General features: G+C 40.4%; 1 protein-coding gene across 7 annotated transcripts in view; it reads right to left on the bottom strand.

The window, feature by feature from the left end:
- Kiz (kizuna centrosomal protein) overlaps positions 1 to 19,721 on the bottom strand; it is a 109,547-nt gene that overhangs the window by 23,156 nt on the left and 66,670 nt on the right. For 5 of the 7 annotated variants that reach the window (XR_008215456.1, XM_052726459.1, XM_052726457.1 and 2 more), the window contains 4 exons: positions 17,061 to 17,142; positions 8,660 to 8,825; positions 7,898 to 7,960; positions 440 to 505 (listed from right to left, as the gene is read on the bottom strand). Coding sequence is in view for 6 of the 7 variants with exons in the window: in XM_052726459.1 (XP_052582419.1) it covers positions 440 to 505; positions 7,898 to 7,960; positions 8,660 to 8,825; positions 17,061 to 17,142 (377 nt within the window). In the remaining variant the exon portion in view is untranslated. The remainder of the gene's footprint in view (positions 1 to 439; positions 506 to 7,897; positions 7,961 to 8,659; positions 8,826 to 17,060; positions 17,143 to 19,721) is intronic. The other 2 variants (XM_052726458.1, XM_052726461.1) reach the window with 1 other exon arrangement.

Here is a 19,721-nt window from a genome sequence, read left to right as displayed (position 1 = left end):
AAAGCAAAACATAAATTTCTAAAATTAATTCAAAAGACACATATTATCACTTTAAGCCCATAAATCAGTTATCTAGTAATCTGATCAAATAAAAGTGGAAAAAATATTTGAATATGGATGCTTTTACAATTCAGAAAATATACAAAACGTTTGTATATTTAAGACTTCAGAGAAAGAGGCCACAAGTCTATGAATGTGGGCAGCACCAGCCCAGGGAGAATCTTCACATCTGGACTTTCGGTGCTAAACTCGCCCCCCCAGGAGACTTAGGTCAGCAAATCCACTGTGAGGTCTCTCTATCTGCTGATGCACAGGGAACACCCTAAGTCACAGGGGCTGCCTGGGGCAGTGTCAGAAAAGAGATTTACATTCTTGTTTTTATTTGTGTGAAGCAACTCAACAATTAAGCCTGAAAATAAATGCCAGGCTTGTAACTGACCTTTCATAGCTGCTCCCAAGCCGAACTGGAACAGTTCTGAGGGTACTATATCCGCCTCTCTGTGTCCTTCAGGTCCACATCCACAGATCCAAAAACCAAATACGGATTAAAAACATTTTGGAAAAAAATAAATTAGTATTGGGTATTACAAACTTCTTTTCCTGTCATTATTCCCTAAATGACATGCTATTATGTAGCATTTACATCATACTAAGTGCTAAAAGTATCTAGATATGATTTAAAGTATGTAGAAGGATGTATGTAGACTATATGGAAATACCAAACTATTTTATATAAGGGAGTTGAGCATTTGTGCAGTTTCATATTCCAGGGGTCCTGGAACCCATTTCCCCTTGTATACTGAGGGACAACTGTACTTCCTACAAAACTTAACCACCATACTGCTTGCTGCTTACCACTGTTGAATCATAGGAAGCAAATTTTCAGTTCTCAAACTCAGGGAACCTTGAACTTACCAAAGCTTGAGCGATCTCTGTAAAAAGCTGCGTTTTAATGGTATACTCCAGTGCTTTTCATTTTTCCCAGTGCTGGTAACTGAACTCATGGCTCATGCAAGCTAAGTTGGTGCTCTACCACTGAGCTACACTCCCAGCTCCAAACAGTTTTGTAAAAATCACTTTTAACAATTGATACTTAATAATTTATATGATGGGAGGAATGAGAAGTACTGACATTATCATTGTTCCTTACAGAACAGGCCAGGAATAATGGGTATGATGTGACCCAAATGCTAGAAATATAAAATGTGAAGAATATCCTTTTCACATCCTATCTATAGTGGGCTGAATACTGCCTTCCTGACCCCCAAATTCAAATCCACTCAAACCTCAGATCGTGATCTTATTTGGTAATAGATTATTGTAGACACATTAGCTAAGGAGAGCAGGACAAAATCTCCCTGCATTTTCACTGGACCTAAGCCAACGAGTGGTGTCTACTTGGTGAGAGGAGCCGACAGAGACACAGAAAAGGAAGTAAGAAAGCAGAGGCAAACACGGAAGACACCGCCACAAACCAGAACCTCAGCGGCTGGGAAGAAAGAACTCTTCTTTTTTGTATCCTGAATTGTTCAAGAATAAGTTCTACTATTTTAAGTTAGTGGCATTTTGTTTTCATGTTTGAATTTTTGTTGCTCAGGGAAGCTTCCCATTAGCACCCCTGCTGCAGCCTGTTGAGGATCTGGGACTACACGTGCAGGTCACTGCACCTGGTAAGCTTATGGCACTATCACAGCAGCTGGAGGAAAATAACGATCTCTCGAACTCCTGATTTCATGAAAATGTCTAAATCTTGACCTCTTCTCTCAATCTGAATTGCCTGTGTAAAACAAAGGTCCTTTAACAATCTGAACTAGAGGTGCTCCCGCTTTGAGACCCCTACTGCACAATTCTGAACCTGGAGACTGACTTGGATGTCTCATAAAATGCTTATTCATGGGACCTACACTGAGTTCTGATGTAGCAGAGCACAGAAAGCCACATGGAATTTTACTGCACATTCACTGGGAGAATCTCTCCTGAATTATGAGTTCTTGTCTTCAAATGCAAACACACTAATCAGTAGCACTCCTCAGAAAGATCTTTTTATTCTTTCACATCTATGTTAAATGCTTCTGTCCGCCCAGCTGCAAGCAGCAGGTAATAGGCTCAATGGCAGAGGTGCTGGCAGGCTCTCTGCCTAGAGACAGAGGTGCTGAGTACCATGGACAACACCACAGCAAAGGAGGCCCCACTGTCACATTCTTTGGAAGTTCCCTGACACAGGCACAGCAGATAACTTGTCTCTACTAATTCTTCTGAGTAAAGCTCTTCTGGGACAAGGCAAGAAAAAAAGCATTCTCAGTGAACTTGCAGTCTCGGAGGTTATATGCCATTACACTTGGGTGGCCTAAACTTGTCACTGCATTCTTTTCTCCTGGGGTAAATCCAGTCACCAATGACAACCTGGCCATTGTATGTGTCCAGCTCCCTTTCAGCGTGGTATAAAACAGAAGCTGTAATGTTTGGGGAGGCGGTGTCCAGAACTCCAACCAGCACCCTGCAAGTAGATGCTGGCCTGGAAAGCTTCTCATGGATGCTTCAGTGTGACGACAGAGAGAATCTCAGCTGGCCAAAGAATATTGGGGAGGAATGGCACAGAGAAGCAACACTTTTAACACAGCTTGACCAACAGAATTGGTGTTAAAAGAATGAGAGGCTGAATGGACATTCTTGGAGCTTAATCCTCTTGAGATGAAAGCTGACAGCCCTTTTCACATGCGGCTTAAGGAGATGCGTTTGGCCAGGATGGGCACGTGGGCTGGGAAAGTGGTGCTGGAGTGAATGACTGAAAGAGATAGTGTTCTGGCCTGAATCAACAAGCGTTTAAGGGAACTCCTTAGTTCCCCATTTTTATTCATTAGTTTGACAAATTAAGGGCCCACTGTGTGGCACATACTATGTAAGGGGCTGGTTTTCATGATTTACTAGAAATTGTATCATTTTCTTAAACTAAAGCTTGGTACTGAAAGGGACATTAGTGTGAATACAAATTTAAATGCCATCACTGTGGATGTGAGTACTTCAGAGGGACATGTTCTCTCATAATCTTACTAAGTGTCACTTTCTTCCTGGCTTGAGTGTTTCCAGGGAAACTGACCAGAACATCCTGCATTCTTCACATGGTTTCAGAGGTCCAGATGTGCTCAGGCCTGTCCCACTTTAGAAAAGGCAAGCCTCTTAGTCTGGCCTTGGAAATTTTTGCAAACTGCTCACTTCTCTAAGTGTAGCCAAAGAGACAGGAAAGGCATAACTGCTCAGCATCGCTCCCCAGAACTTCCTTGTTAAGCTCATCTTTTGCTATGCTATACACTGAGATCTAATTGACTCAGCTGCCATGATACAGCTGTCTTTCTGCTGCTGTAACAAAAGAGTCATGATGGAGGAATGAAAACACTGAATCCTCAAGTCTGACTTGGAGTCCACATCCATTGAGCTGGCCCCAACCTTCCCATGTTTCTGGGTGACAGCAGGATGAGTTACTCTAATTGAGTCCTGTAGGACTATTGTGAAGATTAGAAATGTCTGAGGCTTACTGAGGGCAGAGGCAGTCTTTTCTGACCTTGGTATCCCAAGATTCAGTCCAAGTAATAGGCTAATAGATTAGACAAGTAAATGCTATATTACCTAGCACAAAAAGAAACAACATGTTCATAAATATAACATTAATCTGTTTTATCTGGCTTCTTTTTAAGACAAATGAAAAGGAGTAGACTGTGTTAACAGCAGACTAGTCTGTAGAAATATTTGATCTTGTTGACTGGGGAATGTGTGCTGTATGAGGGGCATTCTATACAAATATTGGTGAAGAAAACTCTCTTTTTCTATGATGACTAACAAAGCAGATGCCTTTGGAGGGATAGCAAACTCTTTAAAGATGAACTTCTCTGCTAAGAAGGCTTAAGTTTGGGAGGGCATAAGCAAGAAGGGGAAATAAAGACATCAGAATGTTGGCACAGTATAGTCACAAATAGTGACACCAGACTTATTAATTATGAAAGCTTGGCCTTAGCTTAGGTGTGTTTTTAACTAGCTCTTATAACTTAAATTAACCTGTTTCTATCAATCTACATTCTTCCTGCTTCCTCTGTGTTTCCTCGCATCTCTGGCTGGAAACTCCCTCAAGCACCTAGATTCCTCCTCCTACTTCCTCTCTCTGCCCAGAAGTCCCGCCTAGACTTCCTGACCAGCTATTGGCCATTCAGCTTTTTATTATCCCAATCACAGCAACACACCTTCACACAGTGTACAGCTATCCCACAACAGCACATCAATTCCCTTGGTGTACAGTGAGGATCACAGCCTTGTATACAGGAATGGCAGGTTCTATAAATAAGAATTCCATCTATAGGGCCTGCTGTGGTTCAGCTTCCCAGCCCAGAATCTCATACCTACAAGACTGACCTTGTTTTATGAAATGAAGAGCTAGAAAGTGCCTTTGTTACCGATCTACACTTCAGTTATACTTAGTAAATGATCTACTTTGCATATATATACACAAGAAGAGAGAGAGCAGGTGTGTCCTTCTCATGTCCCAGGACTCTTATTCTGAGAACGGTGTAAATTCAGAGCTTTGTACCCATTCTGGAACCTGCCCTGGATTTCACCTTGCTCTCTTGCTTTCCTACTTCTTTTTAAAATGGATGAAGATAATTTTACTGTACTGAGAAAGCTGACATCCCAACTGGACCTGCTATTTAAGGAAAGGTCCCATGTATGTACATTAAAAAAAAGTTAATGTTTTTGGCCATTAAGGACTTCATCCAGACTGGTCTACACAGCAAGTTCTAGGACACCCAGGGTTACACAGAAAAACCCTGTTTCAAAAACCAAAAAAACAAACAAACAAAAAAAAAAAAAACAAAAAAGAAGAAAAAAAAAAAAGGACTTCATTTTCAACTACATAACACACTTGTGAAATGGCGGCTCACATTTTTTTTCCTTCAAAGTTTTCTGAGTCTTCACCATGGTCCTGTACATTATGTATACTACAGAAAGCTAAAGAGACCACATGAGATGACCTCAAAACATGTTATTCATTGAAGTATTTTCCGCACAGAGTGCATTTTGGGTAACGCTGTATTGCTCATCAACGCTTACGAGACAGCGCATCAGGGAAGGCCTGCTGCATGGCCATCAACTGCCTTGAAGTACCTTCATCTGTGAAAATAGAGTCACTAAAGGCTCCTAGGCACACAGAGCCAGACACCTCCAGCCTGATCAGTACGATCCCAGGGGCTAGCTAGAAATTCAACTATAGGGGCTCCCTTATGGGACGCGCTGGAATTCCCAAAGGTATCCAGAAAGTCTTCAGATTTTTTCTTGATGAGTTAAAAATATCCTTCTGGAGTCAAATCACTGGCTGTTTTCTCAAGCGGCGTTTTCTTGAAAGAGCTAATGCAGCAGTACTGCTGGGAAGTACTGTCCCTGAGGAATCACAGCTACACCATGCTGAGGCTCATCTCGGGCCTCAGTCATGTCATAACTCAGGGAGGGTGAGCATGACAGGCTAACACACTGGAGCGGCCAGACATCCTGGAGGCCCATCGAGGGGCTTCTTTTTCTGAGCACCGCATTCTCACCCCTCTACTCTGTTTGTTTTCCTCTTTGAGCTTGTCTTGTAAGATTTCTTTTGACTAAGTGCTAGTGATTTGTGAATGTCAGGGGTTGTGAGATCCAGCCCAGAAGACCTTTGCTGCTACTAACGTTTGGATGGATAGTATTACTGTATATCACAGACAGCAGGTCTCCAGCACCTAATAGCTAGTCTATTTGGCACTTTCACATACTTGATCCATCTCACTGAAACTTTTTTTTTTTAAAGACAGGGCTTTATTATGTAGAACCGACTGCCCTTGAACTTGCAATAATTCCCCTGACTCTGCCTTTCATGTACTAGATTACAAGTTTATACACCATCCTTGGCTGATTTCATTTAAATTTTAAGGCAACTTGTTAGATAGCTTTCCCTACTTAGAGACCCAGAACTATGTAAAAACAGTAGAGAGTGAAAGACACTGATGCCCAACCCAGGCTCAACTGCCAGTCTCTTCAACGTCCAGAGGACAGACGCTGGAGAATGTTCCAGATGGAATGCAGCGCATATAAATAAAGCCATCATACACCTACACAAACATGAAACTTCAACAGACTACTATAAAGGGTAGGCACACTGAATCTTAAATTGAAATCTAATTGCTTGCCTTACTCTACAATCAAATCTCCAAATAATTATGATAGAAGATAAAGAAAATTTTAAAAAGTGATAATGATCAAGAGTTTAAGAGACCAAGTAGTTATGATGATAGACACACAAGAATATAGCAGCCGAGGTACACGAGGCATTTAGACATGAACATTGTGAGGGCTGGGGGTGGGGTGGTTAGAAGGACATGGGCATGGGTAGTGAGGACCATGCAGCAATGCTCTAGTAAAAACAACTTTACAAAGTTTTCTGGACTCCCATACTATTTTATTTTATTTGTTTATTTACTTTGAGACAGAGTTTCTCTGTGTAGTCCTGGCTATCCTAGAACTAGCTCTTTAGATCAGCCTGGCCTCAAACTCAGAGATCTGCTTGCCTCTGCCTCCATCAGACCCAGCTCTCCTGTGCTTTATTTATAATGGCCAATACTTTAGCAGGCTATGGCATGGTATTCTCTGTCAACTATTGAGAGACAGAGGGTGGGCTGTTAAAATTACAACTTATTTTAAATAAGTTTACAGATGACCCTTTGTGATCACAGGTTTATAATCCTAATTGAAATACATTCAGAGGCCATTAAATACTTCTGCACTCAAAGGTAAATATATGAAAAAGATAACCAAATAACTTCATGGACATCTGTAGCTTAGGGATCATCTATACTTCTAGTAACAACAAGAAAAACAAAAAAATCAGAGGGAACCCTATCAGAATTTTCTCAAAATGACAAATAAAAACACAATGAACATCATTGGGAAAAAATATTTAAAACTAAAGAAAATCTCTGTATTTGAAGTGAAATATTACACATACATATAATAATTGCTTTGTTATAAACTCCATTTTCAAAACAAGAGTTCATAACAGAAACGAGTTTAAAAATCATCATGCCGTGAATTATATTACCATAAAAGCAAGCCATTCATTTTTGCTTGTACGCAAAAACAAAACTACCTCATATGCAGATGCATGCTCAGTACCTCAGCAATGGTGTGTTTACTTGTATAAATATTTAAAGTCAGACCTTGGAATTTATAATGAAGCAACATACCACTTCACAAAATAAGGATCTAGAAAATTTAGATGTACAACAAATAAGCTTCTGTTCAGAATACTAATTGCTGCTTGCTGATATTTTAAGCCTAAAAAATGTAATGATACAATTCAGATTCCACCTATAAACACACCTAATATATGTGCAAAAGTCTTAATAGGTCTTGATAGATGAAGCATGATTAGTGAGAATTTTAAATTGCCAGACAGGCTTTTGTACCTGAGACATGAGCCAATTTCCTACCTTGAACATTTTTAAAACATTGGTTTTAAGCTGTTCAATTACTACAGGAGAGAAAAAGAGTAAAATCAGAAACATCTATAGCTTGTCATCTAGTAACTGGGCACTCACCCCGGCCAACTGACCGTTCTCAAATGGCTACAGGTGCTGCAAAGCTGTATGACGGAGGATGCTTACAGGCTGACTGTTCAAAATCAAGATGAAGAGTTCCGTGGACAGAGCTGTAACCCCCTGGGTTACGCTGGCATAGCTTGCATGCAGTAGTGGGGTATACTCTCTCTCCGCCTCACTAGGTCATCGGACCCACCCATGACTAGCCCTGAATGTTCTGACTATGCAGTCAGACCGCATTCCGCATTCCGCATTCCGGGGCTGAAACTGGTAGGGACTCGCAGCTTTACCTGTGACTGGGGCTGCAGCTACGCTTTCCTCCTTGCTCTCGTCTCCACAGCCACTGGAAACTTCTAAAAATTAAATCATAGTAAAAAATAAGTTTCAAATTTATGGAACAGATCTCTTCTTCCGTGCTGGGGGTGGAATCCACGGCCTCACACAGGATAGGCAAACTCTACCACTGAGCTACACTCCCAGCCCTACATGTGTTTTGTCTTGTTAAGGTTTATTTTATGCGCAAGAATGTTCTGCCTGCATGGATATAAGTGCACCATGTCACAACATGCCTGTGGGAGGCCAGAAGAGAGCTGGGTGAACGGACAGTTGTGAACTGCCATATGGCTGCTGGGAACCAAACCTGAGGTCCCCCCGCCCCCATACCAAGAGCAGCCAGTGCTCTTAATCCCATCTCTCCAGCCCCTGTATGTGGAGCTTTAATAATGTTTCTTCTCTTTTTCACTGTCTCTTCAGTTACAATTTTGTTCTTTTATTTCTTGTCTAAAAGGTACTATAAGTGATTGGTTTAAGATTTCCTAACCTGTAAGCATTTTACTTCACTAGAAGCTCAACAGAACTATACTTAGGGTTCCCACTCCTGCCTGAGAACACACATATTAACTGGAAGGTACCATAAAACAAACAACGTACCACACACTTAAAACCCGAGATAGGCTTTAGTTAGTGGTATTTTATAGGTATGCCCCGAGAAAGAGGATGCTGCATTGACTCTGAATGCCTTTTTGCTGTGGACACTGTTTAACAATAGTTACCTTGTTCCCTTGTAAGAACACTGTTGAGCCGCAGAGCGGGTTTTGCCTCCTTTATTCCATTATTGTCATTCAGAATAGATGGCATGCTGCAAGATGATTCATTGCTGTGAATAGCTGACCTATGGTCACATTCTTCTGTAAGGACTTTTTTCAATAATGCTGTGGCCTACAGCGTTTCAAAGAAAGCACACACACAAAAAAATATCAAAACAAACTGGAACCCCATTCCCTTTGCTCTCAAAGACTCAGACTTAAAATATAATTTTAGGTTAAGCTTTACTTAGAATTTAAATTCTTTCCTGATACTAAAATGTCCTCGAGATCAAAAGAACAGAGAAGGGGAAGGGAAAAAAGAGAACTGACATGAAGTTGATGGGTGGGGAGGTGGGGAGAATCTGGGAAGAGTTGAGGAAAGGGAAAAACATGATCAAAATATATAAAAAATTTTAATTAAAAATAATCTCGTTATTTTTCCAGCACAATTTAATTCTATGCAATAATTTTCATTCACAATAATATGTTTTTGAAGACTGAACCTTATGTACTACACAAATGTTCTTGAGAAGTAGGCACATGAGATGAGATCACTTCTGTTTATCTGAGCTACCTTGTTCTCCCTTTGGTACCCACAAGAGCAGACCCTCAGACCTCCTTTCTGAAGGAAAGAGTGGTTCTTTCATTGCATGAATCCTGTTTTCTAGGCTTGTAACCTAGAGTTGGTTGAGGGCTGGAGATGGCTCAGCAGTTAAAAATCATTTGCTGTTCTTGCAGAGGACTTGGGTTTGGTTCCCTGCACCCACGTCAGGCAGCCTATAATTTCAGTTCCTGGGGATCTGATGCCCTCTTTGGACCATTGTAGAAGCTGCATGCATGTGATGCACATATAGACAAACAGGCACACATACCTAAGTAAAAATGAATTAAAGAAAAGAAATGCACCAAGCAAAAAGATAACCAACTTGATTGGGAGTCTTAATGTTTAGCTAAGGATAAAAGTCTACACTTGTCTTTGAGTCTCCTGAGCAGCTGGGGAAACTTACCTGCTACCCTGCATATATTTTTTTAAAGGACACTAACTAGCCTATCTGTATAAGGAAAATGATTTTTAATCACAACCTACCTGAGAAGTAAGGTGAAGAAAAATGGAAATTAACAGGATCTGAGATAACTAAGTCTTTTCATTTCCAGGTAAGCACTTAGTTCCTAAGACATAAAACTGTGCTAATAACAAGAGTTCGATATCTAGCAGACAACCTCTGTCCCACTGTCCCACTGCCAGAGTACACACTCTATTAGGAAGTGATGATTTGCTCCATCCTGGTGATAGTGGTGGTGACCTGTTGATTGATGGTTATAGAAAATATGGGGCAGCATCCAATCTGCAAGAAATAGGTCTAAAACATCACAAGCCTGCTGTGAATATCATTCTGTATAAATAAAACACTGATTGGCCAGTGGCCAGGCAAGAAGTATAGGCGGGACAAGGAGAGAGAAGAATTCTGGGAAGTGGAAGGCTGAGTGAGGGAGACACTGCCAGCTGCCGCCATGACAAACAGCATGTGAAGATGCCGGTAAGCCACGAGCCACGTGGCAAGGTATAGATTTATAGAAATGGGTTAATTTAAGATATAAGAACAGTTAGCAAGAAGCCTGCCATGGCCATACAGTTTGTAAATAATATAAGCGTCTGTGTGTTTTTTTATAAGTGGGCTGTCGGACTGGTGGAGCTTGGCGGGACCCGGAGAGAAAACTCCAGCTACACAAGCCAATATGATTAGTAGAACAGGACCAAGGTCCTCAGGTTCTATGTAATTGAGTGTCTAGGTAACAAGCCATTGTTCAGTGAACAAGGAATAAATCACAATTCTTCATGATCAGCATAGCAGAAGGAAAAGATGCTCCAATGTGAGCCACTGAAGCAGAGCATGGGAGACCCAGCCCTGAGCATTCAGCTCAGCTTGCCTTTACGACCATTGCCTTTGGTTCTAACATCACTGCAAGGCTCTTTCCTTCTGACTTCCTTTGGGCTGGCTGATCTCCTGGACCCAGGACTTAGGACAGAAGCTAGAGGAAATGGTCTGAGGTGGTGTGTTAAGGAGTTGTAATTCTCGGCCAAAGGCCCTGGTGTTAAGTTAGCCTTGAAGCTGGGACCTTGTGCTGCAGTGCTCATCATTAGACTCTTTGCCTCTATTTGTATGAACTGTCCCTGGGTCTTACTGTCCTTCTGACAAGTCTAGGTAGGTGAACTGCTCAGGACTTCTACTGCAGACTGGGGTACAGACATAGAGCCTTGCCCCTGCAGCTGGGCCCAGAAGGGTTCCTATCATCAGCTGTCATTCTGACAGCCCAGCAGCCTATATACACCTCTTCACTGTGTATGCTCCTTAGGTCTGAAAGGAAGAAAGCCTCTTGAACTGCAATCCTCACACTGCCCATGGTGCTTTTTAGACCCATCCTGGTTCTAGCTGCCTGTGCCCAGAAATCCTAGATATAAGCAAAGCATCTTAAAGTATGACTAAAAACAAACCTCACCTTAGAAATCTTGCAGTGAAATTCGTAACTTTTTATTTTCTCAGGTTTAAAATAATCTATAAATTCTAATAGAACTTCGAGTGTGTATTTCTAAATTATAATATGTGATATAATTGATAATAATTTTTAACCTCTTAAGAATACTATACTTGTATATGTTTAAAAAAACAAATTGCTAAAGTTAAATATACATTTTAAACAACCAAATTATTGAAGTTTTGGTGCATCTTACAATGGAATTTGCAGACTGTAAAGATTTATGCAATTTAAAATAAGCACCTTTATAACATCTTTCTTCCCCTGAATGCCGACACTGTTTTAGACCATCAGTGTTTCAGATTACTTCTGTCTTGTCCCCTAATGCAAGTTATCAGGATCAAAGTGGAGTCATTATGTCAACAAAATGAAGAAAAGAAACCATGAAAGACAAACCCTCTTGCACATATGCCTGTAACAGGGTCTATGCAAAGAACTCCTCAAAACTGCAGTATTATAGATTAACTACCTCAATATTGCAGCTAAGCTGCTTCCACAATAACACTTGATTAACAATGGCTGTCTCCACTAATGAGCCAACCACAAGCTCTTATTACCAATGGTCTTTATTTCAAGATAGCTAAAGTAGATTCTGCCATTTTTCCTTTCCTTTTTTTTTTTCTCTAAAACTTCCTTTTGCCCCAATCCCTTCAGAAGCATCTGTAGTCTACCACAGCATGCCAGGGCTGCAAGCCCCTCTAGACCCAAATAAACTCTGCTTTGGAGAACTGGTCTCCCTGCTGCTCATGTAGAGTTTAGACACCTCCAAGGATGACACACATTGATCTGCTTTGGTATAGATTTCAAACACAACTCTCTTTTGTTTGAGCTGAGTTTGAATTGGGCTTCAAAAGAATACAGAATAAAATGCTATAATAATATTACAAACATCTGTCCAGTAAGTCCCCATGTGCTTGATAAAAACACCACTGCCACTGTGTAGAGCCTTCTTTTTCACACAATGTGATAGACATACTGCATGGCTGGTTTAATTTATTTTGTATATTTTATCTCATTTACCTTCATTACTCACTATTCATCTCTAAGATTTCTTAGTTTTTTTTTTAATGTTCAAGAACTGATCTTTGAAGACAATTTTATAAATAATAATTTCTCAAAAATGAGTGTCTAATAGCTATGGAAATTTAGGTGGATGGTCAAACTGTAACATGAAAATAGATGGTGTAACTCTACCAGATCACAGAGACAACAGAGACAGTGGTAGGTCTGCCCAGGGTCACCTGCAAAGGAAATCTATCTACACTGTAAGAAGCCCCTAAAAAGCAGGGAACGATAAACTGACAGAGACAAATGTCAGACCTCAGCAAAGAACCAGACAAAAGCTTTCTAATTAAAAACATCTGCTGAGTCATCAAAAATATCTGCAATACAGTGTGTGTGTATGCACACGCATGCATGCACAAGTGTAATGTACATGCACATGTACGTCAGAAGACAACCTGGGTCATTCCTCAAACTTTGTCTATTTTTTTTTTTTGGTAGAGTTTGCTAAGTAGACTGGACTGGTTATCAGCAGTCCCAGGGATCCACATATCTCACCACCCCAAGACTGCAAGTGTACAGCCTCATTCTCCAATTGTTCTTTTTGTTTTGTTTTGTTTTGTTTTGACATGGGTTCTGGAGAGGAAATGTGGGTTGTCTTTACTAACTGAGCCGTCTCCCAGCTCTGTATCACATTCTTAAGGCATGTCTTTGGCAGATGTTCCAGAAATGTGCATTTTCTGAGGAACTCCCAATTCAAAGGAACTTATCTATTAATGAGGAGACTCTCTCATCGGTGCAAAGGAGCAAAGACCCAGAGCAGAGTTAGAACAACAAGCTGTCTTGCACATCTCACACTAGGATTAAATGGGCTCTGCAGTCTGGAGACTCGCCTTCTAAAACAAGTTTTGCATTGGCCTTTCTTTTCCATTGGTCATGCTTATGAACAGATCAGGCACAGGTTTAAGCTTGTCTGCTACTAAAAAAAAGCTCTCTTTTAATTAGATACTATTGGAGTCCATGAAGGAAACTGGGGAGTGGTCCACTGCTCTCAGCAGTCTGAAGACTTAGTCAATACCATCAAGTGGGTCCCTGGTCTTCCTAGGGCCAGGAGACAGGGTTTGGAAATGAAATTCCAGGGCACACATCATCTGTAAAATGACTGGTACTGACACTTCATACTTCAGAGATAATGGTATATAAACTTTTCTGAGTTTCACTGAATAGTATTCCTAAACTTACTGGCTCTATTCTTCTAACATTTAATCAGAGTTCAGTTTAAATATGGATCCTGTTATGTGTGGAACTACAAGAGTCATGACTCTTGATGCATATCCCCAAGTTTGTCAATTACTATTTTTAAATACATATAATGTATAATTAGATAGATAAAACTATTAGTAAAAAAGACATCAAATCTAAAACACCCTTAATGAAAAAGCAAAGATCAAGCTACCAAAAATATTGGAACAAAATGTACAAACTTATATTTTAAAACTTCTTATAAATCAATAAGGAAAAACCATTATTCACCTAGTAGAAAAATGAACAATGAGCAAGTAGGAAAAGGGTTGACCACATCGCAGCAAGAAGGTCAAGTGAACACAACAGAAATAGAACATCATTTTCACCTCTCAAAATGGTTCCCCAAAAGGAGCTGATTATTTAATTTTAGAAAGAACTCAAATAAATACTTTATTCATCCATTATTTTTAACTTCATGATCCTTCCAGAGTACACACACACACACACACACACACACACACACACACACACACACACCACACACCTTTTATACAAAGGAGTTCATTCTAAGGAAATATGAATATTTGAAAACTTGAACTGTATAGATATTCTATGAACCTTTCTTAGTGGGGAAAAATAAATTTAAATGTTCAACAGGAACTAAAAGACAGAGAGAGGACTGTGTAAAGTGGACAGGGACTGTGTATAGTGGACAGGGACTGTGTATAGTGGACAGGGACTGGGTACAGTGGACAGGGACTGTGTATAGTGGACAAGGAATTGTGTAAAGTGGACAGGGACTGTGTATAGTGGGCAGGGGACTGTGTAAAGTGGACAGTGAACTGTGTAAAGTGAATAGGGAACTGTGTAAAGTGCACAAAGAGTGTGTAAAGTGAAGAGCGACTGTGTATAGTGGACAGGGACTGTGTATAGTGGACAGAGACTGTGTATAGTGGACAAGGACTGTGTATAGTGGACAAGGGACTGTATTTTGTGGTCAGGGGACTGTGTAAAGTGGACAGAGACTATGTAAAGTGAACAGCGACTGTGTATAGAGGACAAGGACTGTGTATAGTGGACAAGGGACTGAGTATAGTGACAAGAACTATGTAAAGCCATTCAAAATGAAACAAAACAGAAGACTATGTGATGCTATTAAAGAAAGTGACCTTCACTTTGTGGCAAGCAGGAAAAGGAGATTCATACCCTGACAGTGCAACATATGCGCGCGCGTGAGTGAGTGCGTGTGTGTGTGTGTGTGTGTGTTACTGGGGAGTGAAACCAGACCCTGAGTGTGCTAGGCAAGTGCTCTACCACTGAGTTATAATACTCCTAGTCCTATTTGTAAACACTTTAAATATAAAGGCCACACCTCATGTCAACAGTATTATTTATAGACAGTAACAATATAGGCACTTTTCTGTTTGACATTTCAGTTGTTTTATTTTTCTGCTTGTTTATTCAAAGAAATCACACCCACCTCTAAAGAATCGGATTTTTATAAGGACAACATGAATCCACAGAGAGACTAAGTGTGAACGCACTTAGCGGAATTCGATTCTCTTCTATATGCAAACAGTGCCACTCACACAGCTACTGAGGCGCAACGGCAGCGGATGACAGCTCCCAGATTTAACTACCACATCCTCAAAAGCCTTCCTCTTGGTTATGGAGAAATAATTTTCAGTGTTTGAAGAAAAACACATGCACCAGTACCAGTTATATCTGAGTCAAAGCAAGGGATTTTATTCATGCAGCATTTAAAAAATGGAGAAAAAAAATCACAAGAGCCGGGAAATGAATATGTAGGAGACATCAGAAAACAATCCATCATTTAGGGGACATGTCTTCTGGTAAATAAAATCTGCGTGGGGGCAGGTCCAGACCAATTCTGAGTGACATCAGTAAGTTGTTCCTCTGTGTCAAAGTTCTCCCATGTGGAAACAGACATCACTTGGGAGAAAAGTATTAAGCCACTTTGTATTTTAATGACACTCCCAACTCATTTTCCCCCCACATAAAGTAATTACAAATTCCTCTGAATTAAAAGCATGTAGCTCAATTATGTAATTGCCTATGAGGTTCTGCGGGTGCTGACAGATCTTATCTGGTCTCCAGGGGACAGTGAATTTCTATGGCTTTGGTCATGTGTTTACTCAAGAGAAGGGACTGACTGCAGCTGACAGAACAGGAACCCACAGGTAAACATCATTTACATGTGGCTGTTTAATTAGCCATTTCCCCGAGAGACAAAGAAAATACTTCGGGGCTTCATTAGACCTTACATTTCCTAATGGAGCATTCTTAAATTTTCAAAATTACTTAAGTTTAAGATTTTCTCTAAAGAGAGATATTGAACCCATTGTATCTACTAAATATCTATCCTGTTTCAATACACAGACACAACTCCAACACTCTATTTAGCTAATCATGGAAGGAGGATGAGGGCTAGGGGCAGGGTATAGAGTAATGAAAAACATGTGTTTAACATGAACAAGACTCTGGGTTCAATTCCCAGCATCACATACACTTGTGCGCCCCTGTACACACACACACACACACACACACACACACACACACACACACACACACACACACACACACAGAGAACAGCTTCAGAAACTACTAAAGCATTTTGTATGGAAGCTTATGGGCATGCCATCATTTTGGTACTAACACTGTTCCTTGGAATTGTAAATTTCTTCAGCTACATCTACATGTTTGAGAAACTGCTTGTTTACTCCAATTTTTAGGGACAAACCATCCTAGCCCTGCTCAAAGGCCTGCAGCAGTGTTTCAAACACCAGGAGATAAGGAAACCCTCTTCTGGCTTCCATAAGTACCTGAATTCACTTGCACATACAAACAATTAAAAACAAAATAATTCTTAAAAAAAAAAAAGAATGGTTCTATTGCCTCATATGTGTTGGGTTTCCTCGTCTGTTCATTGGTTCCCAACAATTCTTCCCTGTCACCCCAAACATCTTCTCCAGTCTCACTTTGTCAAAAGCCAATTTCTAAAGGGTCACACCTTACATGTCCCTATACTCCTTCCATCAAAAGCTCTCCTTCACTGCTTCTCCAGGTAGCTGGGCTCCCTTTCTGAAGGCACACATCTTTGCCGTTTTATTATGTGCATCCTGGTAACCAGCCCTCAGAAGGAGAGGGTCACATTGCACATATTTCTTTTCTTCCAATGGATCTGGGCTAGTGTATAATAATGGATCAAAAACATAATTGTTGGCTTAACATTAATGACTTTATAATATTTTAAAGTATGGCATACAGACAGAAAACCATAATGTTACAGATGCTTCTAAACTCTGAAAATGTTATGGTAGATATACTTAAGCTACCTCTGGGAATTAGCATTAAGTCAGAGTTAGGTCCTTCCACAAAACATGTAAAAGGTTGAAGATCAGAAAGTTCATGAAACCTCACTTACCAGTTACCATTTTTTCAAATATGTTTATCATATGCTATTTCCCCAAACAAATAGCTTGTATACTCTTGGAACTTAGCTAAATAAAAGTTACTACTAACCCTAGCCCTTGGTTATGACTAAGAAAATAGCCTCACTACATACCTCTTCTTTAGAAGAATTATCACGTTCCTTCATACACTGTCCTTGTGTCTTCAGTAAGTGCCAATCTGGTACTTGTTCAGATCTGTAAAACAGAAATGGGAGACACACTGTAGATCTTTAAACATGTTGAAATGAGTGAACTAGAAGATTCCCATATTTTTTGGGTTTTTTTTGGTTGTTGTTTTGTTTTTTTTGTCTTGGTTTTTCAAGACAGGGTTTCTCTGTGTAACAGCTCTACCTGTTCTGGAACTTGCTTTGTAGATCAGACTGGCCTTGAACTCACAGAGATCCACCTGACTCTGCCTCCTGAGTGCTGGGATTATAGGCGTGTGCCACTACATCCCAGCTAAAATTCCCTTTTTTTTGGATTTTCGAGACAGGGTTTCTCTGTGTAGTTTTTGGTGCCTGTCCTGGAACTCACTCTGTAGACCAGGCTGGCCTCGAACTCACAGAGATCCGCCTGGCTCTGCCTCCCGAGTGCTGGGATTAAAGGCGTGAGCCAGCACTGCCCGGCCTGATTTCCATATTTTTTAAAGGCCTTTAAACTAAAGTTTCTAGAACAACATTTATCAAGAAAAGTCTGAAACCTAACATATTTGAGACAAAAAAAACCCTGTCCAAATCCTCGTGGGGGGGTGTGTGTGTGTGTGTGTGTGTGTGTGTGTGTGTGTGTGTGTGTGTGTGTATGTGTGATGTCCGGTTGTGCGCACTTGTGTGTGCACATGTGGAGGTCATTGGCCATCAGGTGTCTTCTATTACTCTCCATGCTAATTTTTGAGGCGAGGTCTCTCAATGAATCTGGAACTTGCTGTTCCAGTAGACTGGCTCTCTGGTGAGTCCCCAGGATCCACATATATCTTTACCTGATGCCATTAAGTTATCTTTCCAAGCCCCTCTTTTTTAAAAAGTTATGATGTCATTGCTAATAAGCACTCTCAACTTGGACTGCACATAGAAATAGCCAAGAAGCTTTGCAAGTCTAGCTACCTAATGCCAATCCTACTGAGCCTCACAAAATGGTCTATACTGCAACCTAGACACAGTATATTTTAAGACTCAATGTATAATTCTAAAGCACAGGCATGTACCCTAGAAGTATGATATAATCTGTAAACGACATCAGGCACATCTCCATCTCAACAACAGCTTTTCGTGACATTTTTATTATGACTTACTTACAATTAAAATAATTAAGGTACTATTATGGAAGAGCTAAGGGGGGAAGTGTGAGCTGCAACAGCACCAGTTGTTATACTAAAAGGCAGCTCCTTAAAGAGAGGCCCCCTTCCAGTCTGGTTGCAGGAAACTCATCAGATGAACCCAAACCATCACGCAGTAACAGAAACTAAGGATGTTCCCAACAATCACTGAGGAGTGTCAAAGGACTCAGCTTGTTCTGAAAGGGTTCCCACAAGCTGACGGAGGAAGAACTTGACCAGCAAAAGGGATACTGACTGCAATGCACTAAAAACACAATAAATTCATAAAAACCCATGGGTTCATTTAAAAATAAATATAAACAAAATTAAAAAAAACTTTTGGACTACACACACACACACACACACACACACACACACACACACACACTGGGATGTGGAGGGGGGTATTATTTGAAGTAGCTATAAATAATCTAGGATGCAATAGTGGATCCAGAAGTGAGAGAAAGCATGTACTATTTTTCTGAGTCTGGCTATTTTGAATAATAAGATGATCACCACCCGTATTTATTTCCCATCAAAGAACATAATCATTTCATTCTTTATGGTGGAATAAAACTCCACTGCATATATACTACATTTCGTTTATCCATTATCTGTTGTCAGACACCTACGCTGATTTCATAACAGCGACCATGAAGGGCTGCAGCAAACACTCACGCACAAGCGTCTGTGTGGTATGCTGACAAGAGTCCTTTGGACACATACCCAGGAATGGTGGAACAGGGCCCTACGGTAGCTCTATCTCCAGTGTTTTAAGGAGCTTCCATAATGATTTCCATAGTGGCTGGACCAATGTTCATTTCTACCACTAGTATAAGAGTTCCTCCTTCCAACCTTCCCCATGCCCTACATCCTTGCATTTGTGTTTGCTTAGTGACAGCCAATCTCACCGGGTGAGATGGATGCTCAGTATAGTTTTAATTGCATTTCCCTAATGGCTAAATATGCTGAACTGTTCTTCATGTGTGTACTGGCCCTCTGTACTTCATCTTTTGAGAACCTTCTATTGTGTCTTTAATGACTGTTTTTTAAGTAGTTCTCTGGAGTTCTTTACATATCTTAAATGTTAACTCTGTCAGTTGATAGCCAGCAAAGTTTCTCCTGTTCTGCAGACACTTCTTTACTTGATAACTTCCTTTGGTATGTGGCCGTTTTGGTTCATGCAGTAACAATACCGAGTCACTGGTGTCCTTTCCAGAGAGTCCTTGCTTTGGCCTACACCTTGAGGTTTCCCCTCCCTATATAGCTTTCTCTAACCGTTTCCAACTTTCAAGTGTTACACTGAAACACTTAAATTGATTTTTTTTTTCCTTATGGTGAGAGAGAGGACTCAAGTTTCATTGTCTATGTGCAGATATCCAGTTTTCTAGAACCATTTGTTGAAGCAGCTGTCTTTTCTCCAATGTACATTTTTGGATCAAACAGACTCCATGAAATTATT

The sequence above is a fragment of the Peromyscus californicus genome, unplaced genomic scaffold (assembly GCF_007827085.1).
Source record: "Peromyscus californicus insignis strain IS unplaced genomic scaffold, ASM782708v3 Scaffold_7__1_contigs__length_154581171, whole genome shotgun sequence".
Lineage (NCBI taxonomy): Eukaryota > Metazoa > Chordata > Mammalia > Rodentia > Cricetidae > Peromyscus > Peromyscus californicus.
Note: the sequence above shows the minus strand (reverse complement) of the source record. Positions and strands in the feature narration are given on the sequence as shown.